Genomic DNA, 9,998 nt, shown 5'->3' with positions numbered 1-9,998 from the left:
GAATATTTCCATGGTGGATTGGGGCGGGGGGAGAGTGCTGCTGAGTTGGGTGTTAGGCTAAATGTTCAGTGTACTAAATAAGGATGAAATCCAATTTATTGCCATATGTCTCTTACAATAATCCCTGCAGAATCTTCTCTCATCTATGGCATCATTGTGTGTTTGACTGGCTGCTATGGGGAGTGTGCTTTTAATGCCCCTTTCTGAATGATACGCTACCAAGCTTTGACAGTTGTAGAAACTGCACAAATCTTTTTTTTTGTGATCTTCTCTGGATATAAAATGCTGATAAGACTTCATGGAACATAGAACATAGAATAGTACAGCACAGTACAGGCCCTTCGGCCCACAATGTTGTGCCAACCCTTAAACCCTGCCTCCCATATAACCCCCACCTTAAATTCCTCCATATACCTGTCTAGTAGTCTCTTAAATTTCACTAGTGTATCTGCCTTCACCACTGACTCAGGCAGTGCATTCCATGCACCAACCACTCTCTGAGTAAAAAAACCTTCCTCTAATATCCACCTTGAACTTCCCACCCCTTACCTTAAAGCCATGTCCTCTTGTATTGAGCAGTGGTGCCCTGGGGAAGAGGCGCTGGCTGTCCACTCTATCTATTCCTCTTAATATCTTAAATACCTCTATTATGTCTCCTTTCATCCTCCTTCTCTCCAAAGAGTAAAGCCCTAGCTCCCTTAATCTCTGATCATAATGTATACTCTCTAAACTAGGCAGCATCCTGGTAAATCTCCTCTGAACCCTTTCCAATGCTTCCACATCCTTCCTAGAGTGAGGCAACCAGAACTGGACACAGTACTCCTAATGTGGCCTGACCAGAGTTTTATAAAGCTGCATCATTACCTTATGACTCTTATAACGACTTATGAAAGCTAACACCCCATAAGCTTTCTTAACTGCTCTATCTACCTGTGAGGCAACTTTCAGGGATCTGTGGACATGTACCCCAGATCCCTCTGCTCCTCCACACTATCAAGTATCCTGTCATTTACTTTGTACTCTGCCTTGGAGTTTGTCCTTCCAAAGTGTACCACCTCACACTTCTCTGGGTTGAACTCCATCTGCCACTTCTCAGTCCACTTCTGCATCCTATCAATGTCTCTCTGCAATCTTCAACAATCCTCTGCACTATCCACAACACCACCAACCTTTGTGTCATCTGCAAACTTGCCAACCCACCCTTCTATCCCCACATCCAGGTCGTTAATAAAAATCACGAAAAATAGAGGTCCCAGAACCAATCCTTGTGGGACACCACTAGTCACAACCCTCCAATCCGAATGTACTCCCTCCACCATGACCATCTGCTTTCTGCAGGCAAGCCAATTCTGAATCCACCGGGCCAAACTTCCCTGGATCCCATACCTTCTGACTTTCTGAATAAGTCTACTGTGTGGAACCTTGTCAAATGCCTTACTAATATTCATGTAGATCACATCCACTGCACTACTCTCATCTATATGCCTGGTCACCCCCTCAAAGAACTCTATCAGGCTTGTTAGACACGATCTGCCAACATTTTTTTTTTCTTTGGTGACTTCAATTTGTTTCAGGCAACCCAATTTAGCATTACTGCTAGAAACAACAATTTCTGAGCACCTCAAAAATGATCGCAGTGCAGTTTCCAAATAAGTGTGTTTCTCAGATAAGCCAGTTTGCAGGATGCTCAATTAATGTCTTTGCCTGCTCTTTATGCGTTACATGTACAGGAAACCTGTCTCTTCCTTTGTCACTGATAACTGAGCAAATCCAAGACTGCAATGATGAGATCCAGCAGTGGCATTAGTTGCTTTTCATTCCATTATGGCTCTTTACTCAACACAGTATGCACCCTTAAATAGCTCCAGTCTTATTAAGATAGTGTGATTTTTAAAGCTCCAAATACAGACTCTGCTAAAAGCACGCACATAATTTATTGGCTATCTCTTCAAAAGGAGTTAGGCTTCATAAGCCCAAGTCCATCTGGCTCTATGCACCTGCAACACCTCTATACAAGTGCAGATGTGTCCAGAAACCAGCTGTGCGAGAGAATATGAGGAAGTTACATGGTGCTTAGCATACCTATGACAGGTCACAAAGTTGTTCAGAGGACAAAGTTCTCAAACCAACCAAATGTGAATGCATCAGTTTGCAGCTTTCAGGAATCCTAACCCTGAAGATCAAAAACTCTGTCAGCACTTTCTTTTCAAGAACATGAGGAGAAGGGCCAGGGATTAGACTTGGATTCAGGCGTCCCAGTTAATATGGAAGTGATAGTGTGCAGCCTCTGCTGAACCCAAAACATTCTTACTGCAGTATAAGTCCTCTGACTGCAAATGCACCAGACCTTCCTTCCGTGTTTTTCTGCTCACTTTAGAATAGCTATTTCACTTTTTCCTTCAGAATGACATCTCTTTTTGGTTCAATTCTCCATCACAGGTAAAGCATCGTGTAAGAACAAGCACTAATATAACAGTAACACAGACTGGAGGCAGCTGAACAAAAGAGCTGGTTCTGAGAATGCTGCCTGCAAAGGTTGTGTGAATGAAGTTGGACCTAGCAGCTAACCACAAAGGAATGTGTACACATTCATTAGGAACAGAGTGAACGAGAATGAAATTAATGGCAGAAGTAATTTAAGAGATGGTCAAATTTATCTGGTCACCAAGGGAAAAATATTTTCCGTTTATTTCAGCAATAACTTTAGCTTAAATTAGTAATGGAACAATGGGTATCCTGCCATTAAAGACTAAAACATACTTGGGTTCTTGAGAAAGATAATCGTGCACCTTAATTAAACTTTATGGAAATGGGGCAAATGCTGGCTATGATCAGCTGTAATGATTCTGATAACGTGATGTTTCATCCAACATCAAGGTGAGCTGTTTAACACTGTATCTGTTGCAGTATTGTAAATGATCATTTTAATGCGTATTAACCTTCTGTGGTCAAGGTGAGCAGTTTACTGCATATTCTTAGTGTGTTCAAGGTGAGCAGTTTAATGTGTATTAACTTTCTGTGGTCAAGTAAGGTTGACTGTTCTTAGCCTTATCAGTATCAGGTTAAATCATGGATCTCCATGTAAAAATCCTAGCTGACAGAAAATCTATGTCATATATTGATCGAGAAGATTATTCTGGAATTTCACTGTTCATCAGATCTTCATGGTACAACATCTTGTGTAATGTGATCAGGTCTTTGTACAAAAATTATGACCAAATGCAACATTGAGATAAACCAGAGTTCAGGGCAGGTGAATGGATGGACTGATGTGAGAAAAGAAGAGTACTCATTTCTTCGGCCATGTGACAACACCCACTGCAAAGGCATTCTTCCCATAGAAAATATGACTTCTTGCTGTGAACTGACTGCATTTGTACTGCATGTAAAGGAGCAAATTCTCATTTTGAAATTGATACTTTCAAACCTCTAATTCTCAGGCCCCGTCTAATAGCCATGGAAGTTAATATACACAAAAGATAAAAGATGACTATCTGTTTGGAATTAATTTGGAGACTATAGTGAGAAATCAAAATTGAGATTTTATTCTACATGATTTGATGATTCCTAAATACCAACTGTTGGTCATGTCAAGAGTTGGTCATGTCTCCAACACTTGGCAGTAGTTGAAAACATTAAGCCCTATTCCAAGCAAGGGAGCAGTGACTAGAGCATTGACTCTGAAATTCAGTTCTTCATCTACAAACATAGTAATGGTACATACAGTATATCAGATCGATGCCAATATTCTCCTTACTAATGTAAAGGGAAGTGATGGTGGGAGGGGAAAGGAGTGGCTGTTTCTTGACTTTGGTTGGAGCACACAGATAAACTCCACAAAAAAAAAGGCAACAGAAAACCACTTTAGCATCTTCCCCCAGTAAGATAATTATGGAACTTCTGATAGAATCTACCATGAGGCACAACATACTGTAATAAATAACAGATGACAACTGCACTTCTGGCACCAAGTTAGTGTGGCTTATGTGGCTTGGGATGTAATGATGCTGAATGTCATGTTCACATAAGCTTTTTTTTGTGGTGTAACCCAGTCAGAATTTGGGGAATGACAGGTGATAGGATATTGCTGAGAAGTAGAATCCCGGGTGAACCCCCATTTCTGCATGGTTTGGGGGAAAACAGGATCGTTCTGGTTTTTAAATGTACTGGTCAATCTAGGCATGTAATAGGGTAAATACGTTTAGCAAAATATGGGGATGAATAAAGATTCTCCCAGTTTTGACTGCTGATCCTCCACAAAATCTATATTGAGCTATGACTATGGTATTTGACTAATACAGTTGTGAAGGAGCCACCTTGTTTCCTGTTAGTCTTACCTTCGTATTTAGCTAAATTTCTTGCACTGTGATGGGCTGCTTCTCTGTTTGTACAGCCACTATTCAGCTTTCCTATGTATTAAATGAGAGAAAGTAAATGGATGCCTGGAAGTTCAATAACCATATTTTTAATCATACGATCAAAAACATGACAAGGCTTTGTGATCAGTTTTTCATTGATACAATTAGATGATAAATTACTTGAATTTGTTACATATTGATGTGTTTAGTATAGAATGAATGGTTAGCATAATCCAACATTACATACAGGTAAATGCAGCTAACATACAGGCAACCAGTTTAGTAACAAGCATAATCCAGGGCTCGATGCCTGTACCTGTCTGAGGACATGCTTTTCCAGGGAATATCAATCTAATGGTCACCGGACAGGTGGAAGAGATGTTAATTGTGGTGTGTTGTTCACTAGAAGCTGTGTTGGCATTTCTAATCACTTTACTGACCTCATGGCCAAAGCCATGGCCACAATATTATCTACAGATTAAATGGGTTCCCTCTCAACTCTCAAACCCGTGGATCTGAAACCACTATAGAGAATGCAACTAAGTGAGGATGACTGACAACCAATAGAGGCTAGAGTAGGCTGCAAGTCACAGGTTGGTCTTTCCATCTATTTTATGAACCACAAGATTAAACACAAACTGAGACCTAGAAACTAGAGTAATGATTGATCCTGAGATTATATCCCACACTCCGTCCTTTAATTTAAAAGGGACAAGAATTATGATACTCAATTGTTAATTGTAAATTGGTAATTTACCTAGCTGGAAGTCAGAAACCTATCACTTGTTAACAGATTGGCACAGGTATACTGGGAAGCATTTCCATACAGCGCAAGAACAGACTCTTTGCCCTACAATGCCAATTTAATCTGCCTACACATGGTCTGTAGCCTCCATCCCTGCCTGTTTAAATATCTCTTGCTGTGGTATCTGCTTCCACCATCTCCCAAGGCATCTACTACTTTGTGTAAAAATAAAAACTTGCCTTAAGAATTTCCTTTAAACTTTCCCCTTCTTCCCTTAAAATTAATCCCTCTAATATTTGTCATTGGCACCCTGGGACAAAGGTTTCACTATCTGCTCTACCTAAACCTCTCCTTATTTTATACTCTGTGCAATGTAAATGGTTTTGTAGTTCTGGACAATCCTCATCTTAGATGCAAATTTGGCTTTGCTGGAAGTAGGGACAAGGGAAATCTTAAAACCTTTACTTTTTTTTTTAAAACACACACACACACACACACCCAAAACTGTATTTAAACTCTACCTACAACTGGATTAGTACAGTTTGAAGTCCCTGTTTTGAATAATGCATTAGGGTTATTTTAACCAGTGCGTGAGACAGGTTGGTGAATTGTTTGCACTAGTTTCCTGAAAGGATGACCTATTATTGTAATCAGCACTTGGCCTAAATCTCATCAGTTTCCTTCTCTTACAAAAGCACTCACTCTTCTTGGGGATGTACAATTTAAGGCCCTTTCAAATCAGACTCAAAAACATATGAACTTCGATAGATAGTGACAATAGTCAGGTGAAGTTGAGAGCTGATTAGAATATTGTTGTCACCATATCTCCATGATTCAGGAGGGACTACAGAGCACTGAACAAAAGCAGGATGTTCTTCTCCCTGATCCAGGGTCACTGAGATCACGATTAGTCACTGCTAAGATCATCAGGTGCTGGTCAAAATTTGACTCTCTCTTAGGCACAGGAAAGGTTTGCAGTAAGAGTAATTCACTCAGTCTGGTCGAAAGGCAGATCCAAATGAATTATGTCAAGCTTTGCTTTTGTGTTCTCTCCACATTTCATCCCATCTGTCTAATACTCCTATTTTACCAATAATACTCAACCGTATGAAACCCTTCTCTTTAGTACCCTCTCAGATCAAGCCTCTGGTACACTAATTCTTTCATTGAAAACCATCAACTAGTATCCCACTGAAGCTCATTCCTTCCAGAATCATATTCCCGAAGTTGAACCCACAGCACCCAATGCACTCCCATGGAAGTCTGTTTTTCTATTACAATAACTTATCAAAACCCATCCCTGCTGCACCTCAACTTACCTGTTGGATGCCTTCCTTTAAGTTCCCTAAATATCCCGCGATCAAGACCAATGCTCCAGAACTTTGACTCTACGATCAAGGGGGGAGGGAGAGAACGTCGACTCAGACCATGAAGAGGCCTGCATCGGGCATTTTCATGCCTTACAAGGCACAGGTTGGAAGTCTGTGTGGGGTGCCACTCCTTGCATGGACACTAGAGCAATGTGTGGTTAAGTGCCTTGCTCAAGGACACAAACACGCTACCACAGCTGAGGCTTGAACTAGCGACCTTCAGATCACTAGACGAACACCTTAACCACTTGGCCACGTGCCCAACACAATCAAAATCTACTCTATTTAGTCAATTCCTCTGGTTACCTTGCTGTCCCTTCAAAACCAATGTTGCTGCCATTCTAATGTTTCCATCAAAGCTCATCTCTCTACTGACTCTGATCATAGCCGTCTCCTCTATTTCCTCTCATCAAATCATATCCTGATGTTACCCAAACTCTCCATTTGTGATCAGTCTCTCTGAAACATTTACTCTCTAAATGAGTAAACAAACCTCAACACAGCCAGATTAAATCTGCTACTGAATCCAAACTAGTACCGTGTACTAAAGCCTTACAATGCTACACATTGTTCTAGCTATGCACTGTAATCTGTCCCACTATGTTTCCATTAAGGTGCTCCTGTGATCCAATCTTATTAAAGATAATTCCCCTCTTTCACTTTTGTGAAATTAACTGTCACATAATAGATAGCAATTATTATTTGAATAGCATTTGTTTCGGCTGTCTCTTTAGTTTAAACACTTTTGTTCAATATACTGGAACATTTCAGTTAAGTAATTGCTAATTACCTACTGTGGAAATCTATCACACACCATAATACCATCCACAACCTGGATCCATGCCAGTTACACTCTACTTACCAAATACATTAGCAATTCTAGAAAACAACAAACAAGAAACAAACATACCTACCTGACTATCTATAAATTAGAGCTATAATTTAGTGGTCCTGACATCCTCCTTTACCCCCTCTGTAGCGTGAATGGTTCTCTTTGCACTCAAGAGGCTCCTGTGCTCCCAGCTCATATTACGGAGCAGCACACGATGATGAAGTGATATTTATCAATACCAAAGCAGAGGTTTGTTTTATTTTGAGACCCCTCTCATTTCAGATAGCTATGTCCCATTTGCACCCCATACCCGCTTCCAAAATACTGTTATTCTGTAACCATATTTGCAGTACCCAAGATGGTTGGGGCAGTAACACTTATTTCAGACTTGGGGAAGTTATTGAGAACTCTCAGTCTGGTTTCAGTCCAATAGGGATCTTGCATCTTAAACTGCTCCAAGATTCACACCTTTACCTATCCAGCAGGAGAAAACACAGATTCGTCTTCAATTTTAGCCGAACAGGAACCATACTGTATGAATTCCCACTGAATGAGAGGAGCCGATATTGCATTCATAAAATCTGATCTGCTTGCATGCTGGTTAATTACTATTGCACTGCAAATTATACTGACTGATTCACACATCTATAGGAGAGCAGCCCTGAAGTTTCTTCCTCTGACTTCATCTGGCTGGTTTGTTCCTCTCATTCTCAGCCAATTCGTCCTCTGTTCACTTCCCTCCTCTTCTACCCTTAACTTGACCCAAACACCGAACCACCCATAGCATCATCCCTGCTTCTGAAAGGCTGGTTACTTAGCAGGCAGCAGCTGATGGGCGCTCTAAATCAGCTTTTCCCAATTCCCTTTAGGCCTTACCTCTGGCACCTGATGCCACGCCATAAGAAGCTCGTGAGGTAAGTGCTGAGAAGATCATAGAATTTTAGAATTTCTTTTCCTGTCTGTTCACATATTACCCCTCCACACCACTCTATAATTATATCAATTAATACACGATGTAATTGGAGGTTCCCAAGGAAAGCCTGGGATAACAAACAAAATGTCTCTGAGTACAACTGAGGTTACTCTTCACTGCCACATCTGTGATTTGCCCCTTCACTGAATGCTGGCACAGTACGGATTACTGTCAGCTCCAGGTAGAAAACATCCCTTAAATGACAGCTTGTAGAAGGCACTGTTCCTGCCAGTATTTATCACACAGTTGATGTAAATGAGTGATGAGGAAGTGCAATAACTTGGCTAAAGATTGATAAAGTGAGGGCAACAAATTGGTTTAAGGTACTTCATGGTCTCTCTTTCTCTCTCTCTCTCTCTGGCTACACCGTGAACGTGAACCTGCTAGACTGAGTCAGTCACTGTGGCACGAACATTTTGAACTCCTAGTTTCTCCTTGGCAGTGGACAAGAAGTGAGCTTTAGAGATTTCATGCAGCTTTTAAAAACCATGCACATCACACAGATTTCCCTCAGCAATGAACAGATCCCATTTCACATAAGGCAGAAGAGAGGGCAGGGATGTGAATTGGAGTAATTGGACTCAATGATCCAGAACACTGGGGTCTTTTCTGGGTAGGAGAGTGACCCAGGAAAATGTGTTTTCATAGTGGGACTATTGCAATCAAGGACGGAACAGTCCTTCAGAAATCATCTCTAAAGCTGTATAAACTTTTATACAGGGAGCCATTACTTTCCTCTTGACAGTTGGTTAAACTTATGCCATTGCCCAGCTTGCCTGTGTTCTGGACCAAATCTGTTCTTTTTAACTAAGGCAAGAAAGAAGAAAGTTGGTGTGATTGGTGGGGACAGGGGTGTTAATGGCTTGAGTGAAGCAAAGTCAACTGCCCCAGAAGTAAACATGATGGTAGCAAAGTCAAGTTCACTCTGCAACAAGAAATCTTTTCCTGGTCTAAGGCATTGTCCACCTGATCATACGGACAAGTTCTGCGTCCTGCCAGACTTCATCAGCTGCAAGCTTCTGAGTAGCACCGACTAATATTAAAAAGAGACACATAGTGTAGCACAATTAAATCATGCTGATATCATCATCCCCCCCCCCCCCCCCGCTGTTTGCCCGATCTACAATGAGGCAGTTGCAATTTGGGGGATTTGCTCATGGATCAGATTCAAGGAAAATAGTCGTCAAGCTAAAATAAACCAAAAATAAACCGATAATGGCCATCTAAATTCCAAGCACATATGGCATTCTCCGGTCTATGCTGCGCCCACTGGCTACTTTGCTTTCTGTCTGTCTGAACACTATTCTGGTGTTAAGATGATTCTGAAGCTATCTAGAACAACAGCACAGGAAGGACGTGAAGGCTAGAGTTGGATATGTAATGGATATGTGCAGCAAACACAGGTTGGATATGGCGCGCTTCCAGGGCTAATGCAAAAACTCACAGGGGGTCCCCAAGTACCCTGTACTTTTACTGGGATTCTCTTGGTTCGATTGGAGTTTAATTTTCTTTATATACAGGGAACAGAGATACAGCTCACAGCCGAGCTCAGGTCCTAAGAAAATGTCAAGTATCTCAGTGCAAGAGCTATCAAACTCTTACTCCAGGTAAATGTCTTCCGTTGGACAAGCATACTCCAGGTGTTCCTGATAGTATTCCTGAAAAGCTTGGCTGTAAAGGAGAAAAGGTGCAAAATATTACTAAGTACAATCTATTTTGC

General features: G+C 41.1%; 1 protein-coding gene across 3 annotated transcripts in view; it reads right to left on the bottom strand.

Moving 5' to 3' along the window:
- Nucleotides 1-3,597: 3,597 nt before the first annotated feature.
- mapk8ip2 (mitogen-activated protein kinase 8 interacting protein 2) overlaps nt 3,598-9,998 on the bottom strand; it is a 73,247-nt gene continuing 66,846 nt past the window's right edge. For all 3 annotated transcript variants that reach the window (XM_063072930.1, XM_063072931.1, XM_063072932.1), the window contains one exon: nt 3,598-9,949. In XM_063072930.1, coding sequence (XP_062929000.1) covers nt 9,877-9,949 — 73 coding nt within the window. In that variant the 3' untranslated portion in view covers nt 3,598-9,876. The remainder of the gene's footprint in view (nt 9,950-9,998) is intronic.

The sequence above is a fragment of the Mobula hypostoma genome, chromosome 20 (assembly GCF_963921235.1).
Source record: "Mobula hypostoma chromosome 20, sMobHyp1.1, whole genome shotgun sequence".
Taxonomy (NCBI): Eukaryota; Metazoa; Chordata; class Chondrichthyes; order Myliobatiformes; family Myliobatidae; genus Mobula; species Mobula hypostoma.
This window is presented reverse-complemented; position numbering and strand designations above follow the sequence as displayed.